Below are 20296 nucleotides of genomic sequence, written 5' to 3'. Positions count from 1 at the left end.
TTTTCATTTAATATCACATTACTCACACAAATGTGTAAAGTTATCTATAAATAATAGTTAAACAGATATGCATACAAACAGATTTTCTTCTTTAGTAGTAATGCCACCAAATCAAAGAACGTCCTATCCGGTTTCATACAAAGGAAAATTGCCCACTACAAGAATGTTCCCTTGAATTTGCCAGTTGAGGAAGCATTAGATAAAACAATCTTCTGATTGATACAGATATACTCTCAAATGAGAAATTATTACGTACATTGATTATTACGATATTTGAAAAATAAAAAAAGCGATATTCATTATTACGATTTAAAAAAAATCTACATTGAGATATCTCTATCATATATCAAAATGACAGTTCTTATTATAGTTACCAACCAGTTGCTTTATTAGCAATAATAAAAGTCACCCAATAATTTCTGAATTAACAGTATCTTTTGTGTTTCAACGTACCACCCTGATTTTGTTCGTTCATTTTATGAAATACTTTGGAAAATTCAGACAACATGGTTACTTAAGCTGGTACGAAACAAAAAGGGGATGTAAATTTGTTTGGTTTACGTCCTGATATACGCTGACAATTAAGGTCTTTGAAATGACATGTTATGTAAAAATTTCACTGTCGTACTGGACAAAATTAACATTTTCACAAATACTTCAACAGAACACAATCATTGTATTACTCCTTCACTAGAATTTCTCGCTCATATTAAATAATTTTAACTTGATGAAGAATGATAAAAATCATGTATTTATTAAGCATGTTATTTCTTAAAATTCAAATCTTAAATTTCACTCACACAAGAACTCCTTTCAAGAATTCCTATACATGGAACACTATCCCTTACATATCATATGGTCGATTTGAATTATCTTTCATGGCAATGACACATATTTTGCCTATGAGAGCTCCAATATTCTATGTTTTACATGCTTGATTTTTTTAAGGTGGCTCGGGACTATTCGACTGCGCATAATTTCACGCATGAATTACAAAAGTATTTGTCGTATATTCGATATAATTTTTTTAAATATTTTGATTGATTAGAAATGTTAAATCATTGTAGTTATGTGACTAATAGAATATTTTCGTTATTATCCGTACTTGTTAAAGGGTCAAAATGACATTTCACCCATTTTCACCATTTTTGCGCAAAAATTTGGGTTTTAAGGCAAAATATTTTTTTTTCCTTATCGGTGACCTATGTTTTTTATTGACTCATTCTTTGAAGCTATATTCAAGCTTTTCATATTATAGTTTTGGACCAAATGTCATAGAACGTTTTTTTGATATTCCGATAAAAATATGTCAACACCTCTATTTTCCCTATCATTTCATTGAAAAATGGTCCCTTTTACATAACTGTTTAAAAGTAATTTTTTTTAGCTTAAATGGCCCGTGACCCCCTATTTTTTTGCGACCAATTTGATTCTTTTTCTTTAAAGAATAAAATAACCAAAAATACGGCACTTCTGATAGAAATTACGAATAGGCCCGAGCCACCTTAACCGATGTTCTTTCCTTCTTTCTGTATATCTATTTATTTTTATTTACATATTTGTGATAAAAAAAATAGCTAGACGAATATTTGTCTGACGCATTCAGAAATGACGAAATCAGTGTTTGTCAAAATTTTCTACATATAAAAGTTAAAATTCAGAATAAAATTTAAAAAAAGAATGAGTGGCGGATGTATAAAAGACAAAAATACCATCAGGACATAAAATATAAATAAGTAAATATAAACTGACAATGGCATTGTCAAAACACACAATACAACGACAATATACTCCAAAACACTACAAAGAAAACGTAAGACTTATCAACACGGAACGTACAAAAAAAAGACATCAAAGGTATACTATGGATTCATTTATTTTCGTGGGTATCAATTTTCGTGGATTAAGAAAAAACTTGCATATTCGTGGATATTTAATTTCGTGGTTTCGCTGTGCCCACGAAATCCACGAAAATTGGTATCCAACAAATAATAATGAATCCACAGTATTGAAGAGAGTTCGACCAAGTTTTGTTGGCAATAGAAGAAAAATAAGTTAACGGTCAGTGTAAGCCCCTTTTCATTATTCTGTAGAAGCTCTTGCATGAAGTCATCATAACAGAGTTATTGTCAATTAAGACATCAGACATCTTGATACTATCAAATTCATGTTTTACAAAGAACGGATTATGTCTCCCTCGGACACGATACTTGTATCTACATTGTTTATTCTTCTTTTAAACAAAGCAGAACCATATTTGTTTTTTAATATATTAAGTCACATGTCTACCGAAGATAACATGCATGCATACGTTAACGTTATTCGCGGTTTTTCTTGCGAGTAATATATACAGTTTCAGTTGATACATTTCTGTGAAAACCATAAAATACAGTATTAATAGTAAACAAGTATGTCAAAAGTAAAGAAAATAAGTTGTTACTTCAGGGGAAATCTACAGGTCCGGTTTAAATGTTACCTTCTTCCTCTTGTTCAGTTTTAACAAGATATAAAAGATAACTTACGGGGAAGGAAATTAACAGTACTGAAACTAAATCAGATACTAACTCTATTTTAAACACATTACGATCGTAGGGGAAAAAATTTTCTTGTCATCATTTTGCTTACCAAATAGTGTCAATATTACGGATAATAAACTTTCATACCAGTGGGAGGTTTGACTTGCTATACACCGACCACTTTCGACTGGAAATGCCTGTACCAAGTCAAAAACAAAGCAGTTAATTTTCATATATTCCGTTGATTGATAGTATTTGATTTTATTAATTGTACTGGACTGCTTCTGTTTGAATTGAGTTCAGTATTTTTTATATACTTTCTTGATACATGTTATTTTTGTATTCTCTAACGTTTACGCATACAGAAATCAGACATGTAGTTATTCAAATTCTTGATCATTTTAGTAATGAGGGGGAGGACAGGGGTAAGGGAGACAGGGAGAAAGGGGGTAGGAGAAAGGAGAAAGGGGTGGGAGAAGGGAGAAGGGAACCCCCTCTCCTCCCCCTCATTATTATATCAATCAAACAAAATTCAACTTTGATTGTCATGCGTTCTTAAGAGAAAATTTACGTCACTTCAACTTCTTCCTTACTACAAAAATAGACCGAACATTTTAGAAAGGATTCAGTGTTTAACGTAATGTACTTTTTTAATGCAACATGTTGAGTACATATAATCTCATCGTTTTCAAATTTGAAATCACAAAATTAACAAAACATTGTACCAATGCAGGACTATGGCAGTTGTGTTCCTTTGCTTTAAATTTTGCCATTTGATAACGGCGTCCATTCTTTAAATATTCCTCGGTGTTTTTTATATTTATTTTTTTGTAAACAATGTACAAGGACGGATTTTGTATGTCATTAAACTAATTTATTTTATAATTTACATTTAAATCCTTTATATTGAATTTAAGTTTATAAATAATTATTATAGAAAACCATAACACTTGTTTACAATGTATAAAAGAGTAAAGTCTTGAATATAACCTGGAAGCTAACTTTACTTCACAGGTATTGATGAATATGTTTGTTTTCGCATTGATACATAATAGATTTGTTATTCCCTCTATCAATTCTTACACGTATCTGATACATATGCTGTTCGGAAAAATGTTCTTTGCATTAACTTAACAGAAATAAACATATCAACAACAGTATTGCTTTTCAAGCAGAATAACAAGAAAATCATGTTGTACAAGTCGCCTATTTTTGTTGTAGTTTTCTGATAAAGCATACAAGACTGTGAATTGTATATTTTAGTTAAAAAAACACGCTTGTCTTCTTTCGGTTTTGAGCAGTGCCAACAACAACGCTTCTAAAGCAGACATGGGGTTTTAGACATCAGATAATCAAGTCCAAATTGTAATGATAGATGTTCATTAATAAAATACTAGTTCGGAAGCATGACATTGGTATACCGTCATGTTTTCATTATTTACATCATCGATGGTATCATCAGCTAAGTAGTCATGGTAGTATGTACTTCGGTAATGACATGATTTATAACAATCCATTCTAAAATGGTTCGTTTATAAATTTTGAAATTACAAACTAAGGTTTCAACTTCCTCCGGCAAAGTTGCCATGAGACGGATTTGGCTATTTGATTAGAATCTCAAGAAATATCCGATTATTATCTATTTGCAACTAGATGTGGGTGTCTCAGTACTAGTTGAAAGTAACAGAAAAGGGTGTTATGAGCTAAAACGTTCATCAGGAAGCTAATTTCGGACTGTTTTTGTCGATTAACATATTTTATGGGATATTTGATACTGTTTCTGTTTTTGTGTGGCTTCCCATGATAAGAACCCGAATGTAACGATCTAAGACTGCTGATGTTATGTAAGATCGACTAGAACACTAACGGTCAGCTTTTAAACAATATTGATACGAACAGTATGGAAATCGTGCTCGTTTGAACATTGTTTTGGTCTACAAAAAAATGCATTATGTGATCACCTGCCTTGAGATTGCCAATTTCAGACTTCATGAATTCAACTTTGATAATTCAGTCGCAACGGATACATTTCTTTAGGAAAGCTCTAATGTTCCCGTAATATTGAGAAAAGCAACTTTTCATTTTGATAAAGCATGTGTAACATTACGATAAGATTACACAAGTACTGGAAGACAGTACAGGATAATGCTTATGCTAAACAAAATTTGGAGTAAAATTAAGTCACAAGTACAAAGCTCAAAATATTTTGAAATTTTATTATTAGTTATTGAGTGTTTTTACTCTTAAGCTAATTTATTAAGCATTATTTAAGGAAATTAAAGAGTAATACCTCAGGAATAGATTATTTTGTTTGGCATCATTTTTAGGAGTTTTGGTCTCAATGCTCTTCAACTTGGTAATTGTTTTGGTCTTTTTAACTTTTATGGATTCGAACATCACTTACGAGTCTTATTTAGACGATACAGGAGTCTGGTGTTTAACAGAAGATAATATCTTGATTATTACAGGCCTTCGGTTGGTAGTATACCAATGCTATTTCAACTTATCGGTTGGAACTTTCATTTAACTTGCATAAGAACAGTCTGTTTGAAGATGTGTGATAAGGATGATTGCCGTTTTAATAATTATTAAATTGTCACCACACTGATATACACAATAACTGAGTGTATAATATAGGACTAATAGAATAGAAAAACATATTACATTAGAACCTTTTTTAAATCAGAAGTTATTCTGATAATTGTGGATGATTAATTTGCATCTGTTACTTAAACTTTTAATTTCTTTTTGTTATATTTGATATACATCAACTAAAAACTTTCAGCACAATCTTCAATGACAATTCGTGTTGTTGTTCAATACAGGTAATTCGATTAGTGTTACTATGTTTGCTCCTGAATTAACGTTTCCATCACAGTGATTTTGCTTTCTCTTATTGAAGCCTTCGTCTTCACCTGATAATATGTATCTTGAAGTTTCTATCACCTTGATTTATCCAATATATCTTTTAATAAACTTTGCAAAACTTGTTCACCCATAATTATGATTAACATGAAAACTTTGCATATGTATACATATGATGTGTGAACTACAGGGGCGTATGACATTTGCGCCGATTTTGAAAATTTTCATTATTTCATTTGCGCCGATTTCATTTTTTCATTTGCGCCGATTTTATATTTGCACCTAATTAGATTTACAGGTAAGTTAAACCTTGTACATGATCTGTGCTATACCATTGGTTAAATCTGGTTATAATTGTTTTTCATTCATGTTAATTTTGATTCATATTGTTCTGGAACTTCGTTGTAACTTGATGGACATATTGCACACTGAAAATGACCGAGGAGTCAATTTTTTTTTTTCATCGAGGGCCATACATATCGGATCTACATTGAGATATCTCTATCATATATCAAAATGACAGTTCTTATTATAGTTGTTGTATTAGCAATAATAAAAGTCACCCAATAATTTCTGAATTAACAGTATCTTTTGTGTTTCAACGTATCACCCTGTTTTTGTTCGCTGATTTTATGAAATATTTTGGAAACTTCAGACGACATGGTTACTTAAGCTGGTACGAAACAAAAAGGGAGTGTAAATTTGTTTGGATTACGTCCTGATATACGCTGACAATTACGGTCTTTGTAATGACATGTTATGTCACAATCATTGTATTACTCCTTCACTAGAATATCTCGCTCATATTAAATAATTTTAACTTGAAGAAGAATAATACAAATCATGTATTTATTAAGCACGTTATTTCTCAAAATTCAAATCTTAAATTTCACTCACACAAGAACTCCTTTCAAGAACTCCTATACATGGAACACTATCCCTCACATATCATATGGTCGATTTGAATTATCTTTCATGGCATTGACATATATTTTTCAATATACTTTGCCTATGAGAGCTCCAATATTCTATGTTTTACATGCTTGATTTTTTAAACTGATGTTCTTTCCTTCCTTCTGTATATCTATTTGTTTTTATTTATATATTTGTGATAAAAAAAATAGCTAGACGAATATTTTTCTGACACATTCAGAAATGACGAAATCAGTGTTTGTCAGAATTTTTTACATATAAAAGTTAAAATTCAGAATAAAATTTAAAAAAGAATGAGTGGCTGATGTATAAAAGACGAAAATACCATCAGGACATTACATGTCTGAGTAAATATAAACTGACAATGGCATTGTCAAAACACACAATACAACGACAATATTCTTCAAAAACAATACAAAGAAAACGTTAGACTTATCAACACGGAACGTACACAAAAAAAGTGATCAAAGGTATACTAGTATTGAAGAGAGTTCGACCAAGCGTTGTTGGCAATAGAGGAACAATAAGTTAACGGTCAGTGTAAGCCCCTTTCCATTATTCCGTAGAAGCTCTTGTATAAAGTCAGCATAGCAGAGTTATTGTCAATTAAGACATCAGACATCTTGATACTATCAAATTCATATTCTACAAAGTACGGTTTATGTCTCCCTCGGACACGATACTTATATCTACATTGGTTATTCTACTTTTAAACAAAGCAGAACCATATATGATTTTCTAATTTATTAAGTCACATGTCTATCGAAGATTACATATAAAAAATAAGATGTGGTATGATTGCCAATGAGACAACTATGCACAAACGACCAAAATGACACATACATTAACAACTATAGGTCACCGTACGGCCTTCATGCATGCATTGGTTATTTACGGGTTTTCTAGCGAGTAAAATATACTCACCAATTTCAGTTGATACATTTCTGTGAAAACCATAAAATACAGTATTTATAGTTATAAATTATAAAAAAGTAAAGAAAATAAGTTGTGAGAACAGGGAAAATTTACAGGTCAGGTTTAAATGTTACCTTCTTCCTCTTGTTCAGATTTAACAAGATATAAAAGATAACTTACATGGAAGGAAATTGACAGTCCTGAAACTAAATCAGAAACTAACTCTATTTTAAACACATTTCGATCGTAGGGGGGAAATCTTATTGTCATCATTTTGCTTACCAAATATTGTCAACATTACGGAAAATAAACTGTTATACCAGTGGGAGGTTTGACTGGCTTCACACCCACCACTTTCGACTGGAAATGCCTGTACCAAGTAAAATACAAGGCAGTTGATTGTCACATATTCCGTTAATTGATAGTATTTGATTTTATTTATTGTACTGGACTGTTTCTGTTTGAATTGAGCTCAGTTTTTTGTTTTCTCTAACGTTTACTCATACAGAAATCAGATATGCAGTAATTCAAATTCTTTATCATATTAGTTATATATATATCAAACAAAATTCAACTGTAATTGTCATGATTCTTATAAGAAAAGTTACGTCACTTCAACTTCTTGCTTTGTTCTTCAAAAATAGACCGAACATTTTAGAAAGGATACAATGTTTTAGCGAAATGTACTTTTTTTAATGCAACATGTTGAGTACATATAATCTCATCGTTTTCAAATATCAAATCACAAAAATAGAAAACATTGTACCAATTCAGGACTATGTCAGTTGTTTTTGATTGCTTTTGACTTTGCCATCTGATAAAGGCTTCCCTTCTGAAAATATTCGTCGGTGTTTTTGTTATTTCACTTTTTGTAAACAATGTAAAAGGACGGATTTCGAATTTGATAAAACTAATTTATTTTATAATCAACATTATAATCTTATGTATTGAATTTAGGTTTATAAATAATTGTTATAGAATACATACTGTTTAAACCATTACACAATGTATAAACAAGTAAAGTCTTGAAAATAACCCGGAAGCTAACTTTATTTTCACACGTATTGAAGAATATGTTTGTTTTCGCATTGATATATAATAGATTTGTTATTCCCTCATATCATATCTTTCTTTTTTTTTTTAAGGATAACAAATATTTTATTCAATCATTGCCTGTTATATAAATATCTAAGTAGCCCAGATTTCATACTTAGGGGCCCCTGTTTTTTTAACATCCTCACTGACTTGACCAGGGAAAATATCAAATGAGTTTAGACAATAGTTTTACATACATAATTATATTTAAATAACCATAATTTTACAATTGATTTTCCCAACTGATAGGATCACTGTATAACATCACTATCGTATATCCGGTTCACTGAACAAAACATGTGTCGATTTAAACTGGAAATACTTTAAAATTTGGTTTCGAAAATAAGTTATTGTTTGACTTGAAGAATTTTGATGTGATTGAACAGAATATCATATCTTACATGAATCTGATACTTATTCTGTTTGGAAAAATAAACAAAAATAAACAAATCAACAATAGTATTGCTTTTCAAGCAGAATAACAGGAAAATCATGTTCTACAAGTCTCCTATTTTTGTTGTAGTTTTTTTAATAAAGCATACAAGACTGTGAATTGTATATTAAAGTTAAAAAAAAAAACCGCTTGTCGTCTTTCGGTTTTGAGCAGTTCCAACAACAACGATTCCAAAGCAGACATGGGGTTTTAAACATCAGATAATCTGACCAAATTGTAATGAAAGATGTTCAATAATTAATGACAAGTTCGGAAGCATGACATTGGTATACCGTGATGTTTTCATTATTTACATCATCGATTGTATCATCAGCTCAGTAGTATGTACTTCTATAATGACATGATTTATCACAATCCATTCTAAAATGGTTCGTTTATAAATTTAGAAATTATAAACTAAGATTTCAACTTCCTCAGGCAAAGTTTCCATGAAACGAATTTGGCTATTTGTTTAGAATCTCAAGAAATATCTGATTGTAATCTATTTGCAAATTGGTGTTGGTACTCAGTACTACTTGAAAGTAACACAAAAGGATGTCTTGCGCTAAAGCGTTCATCAGGAAGCTTATTTTGGACTGTTTTTGTCGATTAACATGTTTTATGGGATATTTGATACTGTTTCTGTTTCTGTCTGGCTTCCCATGATAAGTACCCGAATGTAACGATCTAAGACTGCTGATGTTATATGAGGTCGACTAGAACACTAACGGTCAGCTTTTAAACAATATTGATAAGAACAGTATGGAAATCGTGCTCGTTTGAACATTCTTTTGGTTTAGAAAATGCATAATGTGATCACCTGCCTTGATATTGCCAATTTCAGACTTCATGAATTCAAATTTAATAATTCAGGCGCAACGGATACATATATATTTCGGAAATAGCTAATAATAACATTTTCAAAATGTTTTAAACGTAGGAAAGCTACAATGTTCTCGTGATATTAAGAAAATAAATTTTTCATTTTGAAAAAAAGCATGTGTAACATTACGATAATAATAAACAAATACTTGAAGACAGTAGGATGAATGCTTATGCTAAACAAAATTTGGAATAAAATTAAGTCACACGTACAAAGCTCAAAATATTTTTAAATCTTATTATTAGTTATTGAAGACACGAAAATTTACACACACTGCTATTACTCATTTCATTAGTAAGTAAATATATCTTTATTTTCATTCTTTAATCTTTCTACGAAGCATCATGGAGGCCGATTTCAACGAGTAGTAGTCTCCCTTGAACTTTTCCCAGTTTACTCCAACATTTTTATCTGCAGTTCCATTGGTTCCATTGAGATATACTCCGTTTAAAGAGGAGTGGCTACAAAACCCGTACCACCATGCACCTCTGTTTCTTTTCGCACAGTGTCTGACTTCGTGTGAATTATCTTGATCGTAAGTACTGAACTGCCGTCCATCATGATATTCTAATCCATCTCCTGAAAGACATGTTGCATTACTTGATAACCCAAAAACATTCCTTATAGTGCGATCTATATGGAGCCAATAAATTCTGTATGGGATGAGAACCAACTCATCTCAACAACCTTCTTAACTTTAAATGTGTTTTTAAAGGAACGTAACATCACTCATTACCGCTGTTAAGGTGTAAAATATGGCAACATATAACGCCAAGACATGTAAAAATTAGCATAGAGCCTCACATCAAGGATTTTTTTCCGATTATAAACTCTGTGTTATGCTGAAGTGTACAACAGCACCTTAATATACTCAATTGTTCCCGTTTCCTCCTTATGAAGTAAGTACATTACATTTATCTTTTTATATTTCATAAGTTTAAAAACCAACAGCAGGGTACATTGTAAATAAGCATGTACAATGTATGTTGTTTGATAACAACATATAATAAATATTATATAAGCAGCTATCAAGTATATATTTTATGAAACAAATAAAAATAACAATAATGTAAACAATAGGTTTATGTGCATGTTGAATTATTTATAGATTATTACATGGCATTTTTCATATGGCCCTAGTATCAGCCCTACACTCCCATATCAAGCCAGAGGGCTTTAGCCCGAGGGCTTGATATTGGTCGTGGGCTCATACCAGGGACCATATGAAAAATTACATGTAATAATCTATTTATCACATATTTTTAAGCAAGAGAAAACAAATAGCTTACACCAAATTATGTTTGATATTTCATCAAAAATCAAAAAGATATTTAACGAAAATAAAATGAAAAATGTAGCACTGTGAGTTAAAAAAAAATCGTAACACAGTAGGTAAACAACGTTTTGTGAAAAGTTTCAGAAATAATTAACAATAAATATATTAATTTTAAGAATTGCAAATATTAAACAACTTTCCTACTTTTTTCTTCTACAGCAGATTCGTTACTTTTTAAATTTCTTTTCATCATGTTCATTGTGTTCAACTTGTTTACAAATAGTCTTTGATTGACAGTTTACCGGAAGTTAAACTCGGGGGCTTGATATGGATTTCGAGGGCTGATATCGATATCGGCCCCGAGGGCTGATAACCAACCTTGACTTCCGGCTATTATTGGCCATGCAAAAACGTACATATCAGTACAAAATATGTGATAAATATATGTTACTAAACACAGCTCTGTTTACAAAGCGAAATAAGGACAACATATTTGATATCTTATGTAGGTATAGAACCACTAATTAAGAAAATGAGATGTCACATAAAAAAGTAGTTATTAAACAGTCATAACGCAAGGCAGTAATTTTATTATTAAGAAAAATATTTGGGTAATTTTGAAATCAAATGAAATCTTGAGGAAATATAACAACTGTGGAACCCTTCTTAATATGTCTTTTGAGGATCAAAAAAGAAACAATAGGACGACTGGAACTATTATAAAAATGATGAGATTAGAATTGGATACTACCTGGTAAGCATTGTACGCATACAGTTTGTTTATTTCGCGACAATGTATGGTTATTATATGTGTAAGTACTTCAGATTTTAATAGAATATTTACCAGCATCTCCATGGAATCCATCAATAGATAGAGTGTACTTTGATTTGGCATCACCAATAACGAATGTTGAGTACTCTGCATACCTCATTTGGAAATCCCAAGCCTTTACGTCAATACGCAGCTCTGTAGGAACTTGTGTTAAGATATGTAGGTATTTATTCCCTGAAGCAAAGGAAAGAAGAAAAAAAAATATGCATGATTCTTGTTTCGCAGTTCAGATCTTAATATTGAGCGTTTGTGTAAACATTCACGTTTAGATTGATATAAAAACGACACTTGGGTTTGGGAAAGGTATCATTTTGTTAAGTCTAATCATATATTGTACCTATATTACGACAAACTATTGTAGCTTTTGTTTTACGTTGTAGCTTGTCTTTTTTTAATTTTCTGATACTTCGTAGGAGTCGGTTTTTGTTATTATTGTGGTCTGTTGTCTAAATTATTTGGTAAGTTATGCATCACTGATATGAATTCTACTAGAAGCAACTTGTTTGGAACTAAAAAACTGTTTTCGCATAAATAAGTGATTTTCTCATATCTCAATGGAGTAGCCCCAGTTATACCCCTTTTTGGCCAAAATATATAGCATTTTGACAAAATGGTGTAGATATAAGATTTTACCTTAATATTTAACAATAAGTGCGTTTTGTTATTTAATTTTACCATGTGATTATGGACTTTCCAAATTGATTTATCTCTAAGTTCAGTATTTTTGTGTTTTTACTTTTTGTATTTCACGAAAATACATAACATTTATAAAGGTTGTCTTTTGTGTTTTACTCACATAAAGTTAATCATACACATGTGTGCCTTCATCTTTATTTCTGAGAACAATTATCCATAACTAATTTATAGTACCTATCCAAAACTCTCCGTTAAGGTCACCAAAGCCGTTCTCATACGCATGCCAGTCCCTGTAAAAATTTTCCTTTCCGTTAAATCGCTTCTGGAACACCTACGGGTTCAAATAAAATCGATTTACTGATTTTCCATATTCTAACATCTTTAAATCGGAAGAGATTTTATTTCTGTTTTTTTTTTCATTTCAAACGTTCAACATCAAACAATCCACCAATATACAAATTGATCTAACTAAGAATTCTTATTTGTCTATATCTAATTATTAATGTTCATCACAGAAAATACTTAAATCATGAATCCTTTAATAAATTTGATAATCATAATATATTATAAAAAATATATATACTAGTATAGTGATAATGGACGTCATACTAAACTCCAAATAATACACAAGTTACTAAAATTAAAAATCATACAAGACTAACAAAGGTCAGAGGCTCCTGACTTTGAACAGGCGCAAAATTGCGACGTGGTTAAACATGTTTATGAAATCTCAACCCTCTCCCTATACCTCTAGCCAATGTAGAAAAGTAAACGCATAACAATACGCACATTAAAAATACATACTATCCAACCTCCTTTATGTGTGGTCATATCACAATATACATCTAATAGCATTGTGTCGTTAAGAACTAAACTGTATACCCCACTGCTCAAACTATCATTTTCTTTCATTGCTAAACAATCACGCATTGTGTTTTCTGCATCTGTCGCGATTTTAGGTTTTGACAACGGCAAATTATCTGAAATTATTTTTTTTGCGGTGATTAAGATTATGACATGTATGACACAATGTTGACTGTTGTACACATATTTTTACATTTTACATATCTGTCTGTTTTGTTTCTCTTCAAACATTGTTGGCATTATCATGGAATATCATGCGACGTGCATACAATTGAGAATGTTTGGCTAGGTAGAAAACAATGTCTTATCTAGCATGTTTACATAAGAAAATTCAGGTACCAAGTCAGTAAATAACAGTTTTTGTCCATTCGTTTGATGCATTTTAGCTTTTGAATAATGACTTTCCTTTTAAAACTTGCTCGGAGTTCGGTATTGGTGTGATTTTTTTATTCATACACTATCATTTTTGTAATTTTACATGAACGTGTTTTATAAGGTTGTTTCATCCAACACCTAATATGTTTGCTCCTTAATTAACTTTTCCATCACAGTGATTTTGCTTTCTCTTATTGAAGCCTGCGCCTTCACCTGATTATATATGTCTTGAAGTTTCTATCACCTTAACATATCCCACATATCTTTCAATAAACTTTGCATATATAAAAATATAGTAATTTCTTTCTATTTTGTCGATGCAGCTGAAAAAAACGTTCTTTTTTTTCTGCAAAATTATGCATTTAACATATATTTCGTTTAATAATGTACTATATAACTTGGTAACGTTCTTGGTAAATTTTAATTTATTATATTAAAAGTGTACTAAAGAATTCCAATGACACACCATACCAAAGAATACAAATGTTCTTTTAGATTTTTTTTGGTGATATATGACATTCATCCAGGGACTATACATGTACTCTATAAAAACAGAGATGCAGCATGACTCCTAATGAGACCCCTATATATTTAAGATCAATGAGCTTTAATAGATCGTATCCAAAGGAGTAGGTTCAGAAAGATCCCCTTTTGGCTCCAAAATATAGCAGTTTTAGAAAATTGTGAAAATATAACCATTAAGCTATATTTTAGAAAGTAAAATCCTTCTGCTACATAAATTTGAGCTATTTTTGACAATACTATGCACAAATATCGCGTTCTAGTATTAATAAGTCATGCTGAATTACTGAAATCTAAAAATGTCGCATTTTGGTTTATTCCAAGACGGTTTCATAATTTTGAAATGTAAGTTGCATTTGATGATAATACAAAACATATATAAAGGTTGAGGATGAACAAATATGAACAAGGATGCGGCCACTATCATTTTTGATAGATTTTACATATTTTAGCTTGAATCAGAGCGTTTTTAATGACAAAATCAGTTAAAATCTGTCACATTAACAAATCAAATCAATTGAAAAGTGTCCAAAAACATGCGTAAGATTGACTTGAAATTTGAGGCCAAAATCGGCCTATACCGGTCCTACTCCTTTGTGGACTCTGCAAACAAAATCATCGTAAAAAGTTAAATGTGATATCCAGTTTTTGATATGAATTCTAACAAGTTTGCTTTATGCTTAAAACTTCAATTAATCGTTATTCATTTGTTAACCCATTAGTATGATTAACATTTAAAATTACCGTTAGGTGTATTCATTAGTACAGAAACAGCTAGGGAAGTACAAAGTGACAAAATCAATACAACAAGAAATAGTATTATCAGGTACTTCCACGAAAGACTGATCCTCCTGATCTGTGGAGCATCATTCCTTTTTTCCTTTGCGACTGCAACATCACATGTATCATACCAATGTTCATTCTTCTTGATTTTATCAACCGTCTCATACTGTAAATCCATTTCTGCCAAAGAACTGTACTGGAGGTTTTTTTTGTTTTAGTTTTTTGTTTGTTTTCGTTAATTTCTAGAAACCATTTATTTAAATTGTTTACAAAAATGAAATTACTCTACAAGGTTGATCAAAATCAACAAACAATGGTATTGAAAAACAGTATACTTATACAAACTTCATCATACAAAGGTTTGTTCAACAGTTGCCTGGTGGAAATGAATATCAATATGGTTAATCTAAAATAAGATCTGTTAAAAGAAATAATAAGGTATATTTAATTGATTTAAGTATCAGAAAGATATATTTTCTAAAGATGATCATCAATGATACAAATAATAATAAAAACAGCAAATACCGTCAAACAAACAGTTTATAGTGATTTAAGGATATACGATACAGTTTTGATCCTAGGATGATTTGTTAACAAAAAGTTGCGTATTGAGATACATGGCGACAACATTTTATAAATTTCTCAGAATATAAGTTTCTTAGACATTTCTATTTTTTAGACAGACATACTTAAACGTGTTTAGTCAAAAGATGAACACATGCAGATTTTTATCAACAGATTAAGATCTTTTAAAAAGCAAGTTCTAAATGTGTAAAAAGTAAAAACACTGAACTCCGAGGAAAGTCTGGACTTTTATGTATACTTATCTGGTTTAAAAATCATCACTGATTTCTTTATAAATATTGGAACACATACTATTCATGCATAATCATGCCATTAGTCATTTACAGAGAGAGGAGAGTGTACCTTTTTTTCAATCACTCAAAACAAAAATGTGTCCCAAGTACATGGATGACCAATCCGCATTATCATTTTCTATGTTCAGTGGACCGTGAAAATGGGATAAAATCTCTAATTTAGCTTTACAATTAGAAAGATCACATCATAGGAAACATCTTTACTAAGTTGATCGAACTTCAACTTTATCAAAAACTAACTCGACCAAAACATTTAACCAAAACTTTAACCTGGAACAGGACGAACGGACGGACAAACGAATAGACAGACGGACGCACAGACCAGAAAACAGAATGCCCATATATGAAGCATGAAAACATCAGTCCTCAATATGTCAATATGTCACAGTTTGACGTTGCTACAAAATAACATTTCCCGTTAGCAAAATCCTTTCCTTTCCTGAAACTGTATTTTGTGCCCTCAACAGTTCTGGAGGATAAATCAACTTTGTTTCCCCCTAAGATACTAACTTTTACCTGCGTCCATTGAACCATTGATATCATTTGTAAGGTATTGTGTGACAAATGTAAATAGCATCAATATTAGCTTTTACAGATAAACTTAAACACAGATTGCAGTTTTCAAAGTCTTTAGAATTACCTTGTGAAGACCAGTTAGAGTGTCATTAAACACAAAAATCAACTGCTTATGATAATTTTCTGCATCAACAACAGCTCTCTATAAATATCAAAAGTTGAACACCAGTTCTATTATTATACTTCATTGTTTCTATTTCTGAAAACAGGGTTTGACGGGCGGGGTTTCTGGAAAGTCCTGCTTACATCCCGAAATCCCAGTCCATTGTTATTCATAACAATAGATACTGATTATGTTTTAAATAGAACGAACATAAGAAATTAAGAAAAGTGTTCACTACAAGTTGTTTCAAGATATTAATAAAAAATATATTAGGAAATTTGCATAGCGAAAATCTATGAAGCTCCTATATTGAATAAAAAAATATCCATACCAGTCATGTGTCTCTATTCTAAAGAAATGATATAAAAAACGATGGGATTCTAACGCTAGATTGACTAGTGGCAGATCCAGGGGTCCGAAGTTTGAACCCGTCTTTTATTTGAACGAGCAATGCATTTGAATGGGGACAAATAGTTGGAACCTTTTTCTACTGGGTTTTGAACCCCCTTTTCAAAAAGCTGGCGTAGCCCCTGGAGTGGCGTAAAAAAGGAAATGGGACGGGTCCGTGGGTTGTAACCCCTTTTTTGAACGAGCAATGCATTTGATGGGGACAAATGTTTTGAACCTCTCCTTTTTCTCCTGGAGTGGCGGATCAAAGAGGGGGTACGTGGATTGTAACCCCCCCTTTTTTTTTAAAGATCAATGCATTTGAATTGGGACATATGGTTAGAATAATCCCACCCCTCCCTTTCAAAATGACTGGATCCGCTCTAGAAATTTGCCCCCGCCCACCAAAGGGAGTTGTTAAATATTCAATCTGTATTTTTGTATGCTGAGCGTGTCCAGTCGTCGGGTTCCTAATCGGATCCAGTCACACCTATGTGTCAGTATGTCCGAATATGAATGTTTGTTTGTTCTTGAGAAGAGGGGGAATGGGCTTTTTTTTATTATAAAACTGCAACATAAAAAGTACGCATTTATGATTGCCTTCATTTAACTGCTTAAGATACACACTTTGGGTGTATTATTGTCTTAATCTTTAGTCTCTTCTACTAGTATTTTCAACACTTGACACAAAATGTCGTTCGTCTTACACCCGTCCAATTGACAACAGCATACAAGGAGAATGGTTTTTTTTTGTAATGACAATGCATAAAACGGTCAACCTTGTCGTGCTGGTCCATATAAGCACATTGATTTTACGGGAATGTGCTAAAGGGCAACTTTTACATTCGTAAATTTTAACTATTAACTTATCAAAGTGTACGAAGATAGACACAATAAGGTTACTAGTGGGGTTTCATGTAAATGAATAAATGGTTAGATATTGTCAATACATATGTTTTTCGTCCTTTTGCAGTTCAAAATCAATGTTAACATATATAGTGTTAAGCATCGGGTGTAAGTTAGTTGTACATCTTGGGATACTTTGTGACTGGGAAAAAAAACTCCGGCCTCCAGCCGACGGGTTTCTTATCCAGATACACCTATCCCTAGGTGTATAACTATTTCGCATTTTCAATATTTTTAAACCAAATACGGATTAAGGTGTTATTATAATAAAATTATGTGGATAATTTTAATATTATCTGTAACTTAACAAGAATCTGCACTATCATTTTCTATGTTAAATGGACCGTGAAAATGGGGAATTATTTCTAATTTGGTATTAAAATTAAAAGATCATATCATAAGAAACATGTGTACTAAGATTCAAGTTGATTTGACCTTAACTTCATCAAAACCTACCTCGACAAAAAACCGTTTCAGAGTACCTGACAATACCATTGACTTCTGTTTGGTAACGTAAAGTTTTGTATTTAGTGTTTGTAGACAGTTACCTTAATCGTCGTGTTCTCCTATTTATGTGTATTGTAGTACTGTGATGTTATGTTGTCATTTTAACGTTATATTTAACATTGCCATTAAAGTGCGAGGTTTGACATGCCACAAAACCTGGTTTTTTAAAATGCCCTTAACCAAGTCCGGAATATGGCCATTGTTATATTATATTTCGTTTCTGTGTATGTTACATTTTAACGTTGTACAGTGGACATCACTTCTAATCTCTCATTAGAACTGTCAAAATATCTGTCATAGAACTGTTCTAACCTGTCCTAGAACAGTTCTACCCTAGAACTGTTCTAAGTAGAACTGTCAGAATCAGTTCTAGGTAGAACTGTCAGAATCAGTTCTAGGTAGAACTGTCTAAATCAGTTCTAAGTAGAACTGTCAGGATCAGTTCTAGTGTAGAACTGTCTAAATCAGTTCTAGGTAGAACTGTCTAAATCAGTTCTAGGTAGAACTGTTCAAATCTGTTCTAACCATAGAACTGTCAGCAGAACTGACTAAATCAGTCAGAACGGTAAAACAGTTCTAAATGACGTCACTGCATTAAGGGCACTTTAGAATTTAGAAGAAATAAATCACTTCCAATTACTTAGCTTTATAATAGCAGATTTTCTATATTTTTTACTGATAAAACGTTACATGTAAAAATATCGAAGTAAATAGTAGGTTATCCACTTCATCGGAGAAATATTTTTATAAGATTGCAATGGAAATATCATTGTTTACGTTTCTTCGTTCCCCGTTTTTAACAGTCTCTCCATAAATATAACTCTGCATTTAATTCATGGAATTTAAATCGTAAATTACCTTGTTTGCCTTAGATTTACATTTATTAAAGATTCTGTTTTGAAAAATTGTACAGTGAATGAATTATAGGATATTAGAATCATATTCAAAACAGTGTGGTCCTGGCCATTGATTGACGACCTAAATTATCCCATTGACTGGGACAGATTAGGTGAACGTTTGTTGGTAACAATCACTGCTCACTATGTACTTGTTAAAGACACTGAATCTGTGGGGTCACAAAAGGTTCACTTAAATAAAGCAATTCGAAAAACGAATCCGGAATAATACGATGTGTTGATTTATATCAATAATATAAATCAAAACATAAAGGTTATTCCTGAATAATTTTTCGAATTATTTTATTATTAAAGGTGTTAAGAACCTTTGGTGACCCCACAGTTTAAATTCTATAATAAGTAAGAAGTGAGCAATGGTCGTTACAGACAAACGTTCACCTAATATGTCCCAGTCAATGAGATAATTTAGGTCGTCAATCAATGACCAGGACTTCACTGTTTTGAATATGATTCTAATGAAAAATGTGTTGTATTATAACGTAAAAAATCTATATACATTTAAGGCACCATCTCGTCAATTAAGCCAGACTTATTCATAACGATTATAAATGATATCTGGGAGTATGGAACCCAGAAAAATATACTCATATACGTTCGGCTACAAAAAAAAATCATGCATTTTTTTTTGCCTTCTTCAAATTTTATTAACAGTATACTATTCCAATAAGATAACTTCTCATACATGTACTTTTTATTTTAAAATAAAGTATATGAATCAGGCATGTGAGTGTTGGATGATGCCGTAAAATAGTTTTGTTTAAAAAAAAACCCATCACAAACTTTAAACTGACTTAAAAAGTCACTTTAGTGACGGTTCATTATTATGGATACAGAGAGGAAATAACAACGCGCTAAATTTTTAGATATGGTATAAATCGACCTTATCGCTATTTGTCTGCCATTACTGGATATTACACAGGTTCCCGTAAAAATGTTAGGTCATAAAACAAAATATCTGACGCAAAAATGGAAAAGTGATTGTTGTATGCTTCAAAAGTTCAAGAGGCCGGGTCAGCCAGGATTAGCAATAAAGGTGTATTGTGTTCCAAAGTTGGTGTCATTTTTATCATACGATCCGTCCTGACATAGAAATA

At 31.6% G+C, this 20296-nt stretch overlaps 1 protein-coding gene across 1 annotated transcript; it reads right to left on the bottom strand.

Moving 5' to 3' along the window:
• Window positions 1-9912: 9912 nt before the first annotated feature.
• Window positions 9913-13350, bottom strand: LOC134718541 (angiopoietin-related protein 7-like). The gene is made up of 4 exons (XM_063581142.1): window positions 13189-13350; window positions 12619-12715; window positions 11761-11922; window positions 9913-10219 (listed from the first exon to the last, which is right to left on the bottom strand). Exons 1-4 carry the CDS (start codon window positions 13312-13314, stop codon window positions 9957-9959), a joined length of 648 nt encoding a protein of 215 aa, XP_063437212.1. The 5' UTR covers window positions 13315-13350; the 3' UTR covers window positions 9913-9956.
• Window positions 13351-20296: the final 6946 nt, after the last annotated feature.

This window comes from Mytilus trossulus, chromosome 5, assembly GCF_036588685.1.
Source record: "Mytilus trossulus isolate FHL-02 chromosome 5, PNRI_Mtr1.1.1.hap1, whole genome shotgun sequence".
In the NCBI taxonomy this organism is placed as follows: domain Eukaryota; kingdom Metazoa; phylum Mollusca; class Bivalvia; order Mytilida; family Mytilidae; genus Mytilus; species Mytilus trossulus.
This window is presented reverse-complemented; position numbering and strand designations above follow the sequence as displayed.

What these genes read in the sequence shown, in the direction of transcription:
- LOC134718541 (XM_063581142.1), bottom strand. Translation starts at nt 13,314, where the DNA reads ATGCGTGATTGTTTAGCAATGAAAGAAAATGATAGTTTGAGCAGTGGG. An exon ending in CACATAAAGGAGGTTGGATA is followed by an intron (nt 12,716 to 13,188) that starts GTATGTATTTTT and finishes TTGAACCCGTAG; the next exon opens with GTGTTCCAGAAGCGATTTAA. An exon ending in TAACGGAGAGTTTTGGATAG is followed by an intron (nt 11,923 to 12,618) that starts GTACTATAAATT and finishes CCTTTGCTTCAG; the next exon opens with GGAATAAATACCTACATATC.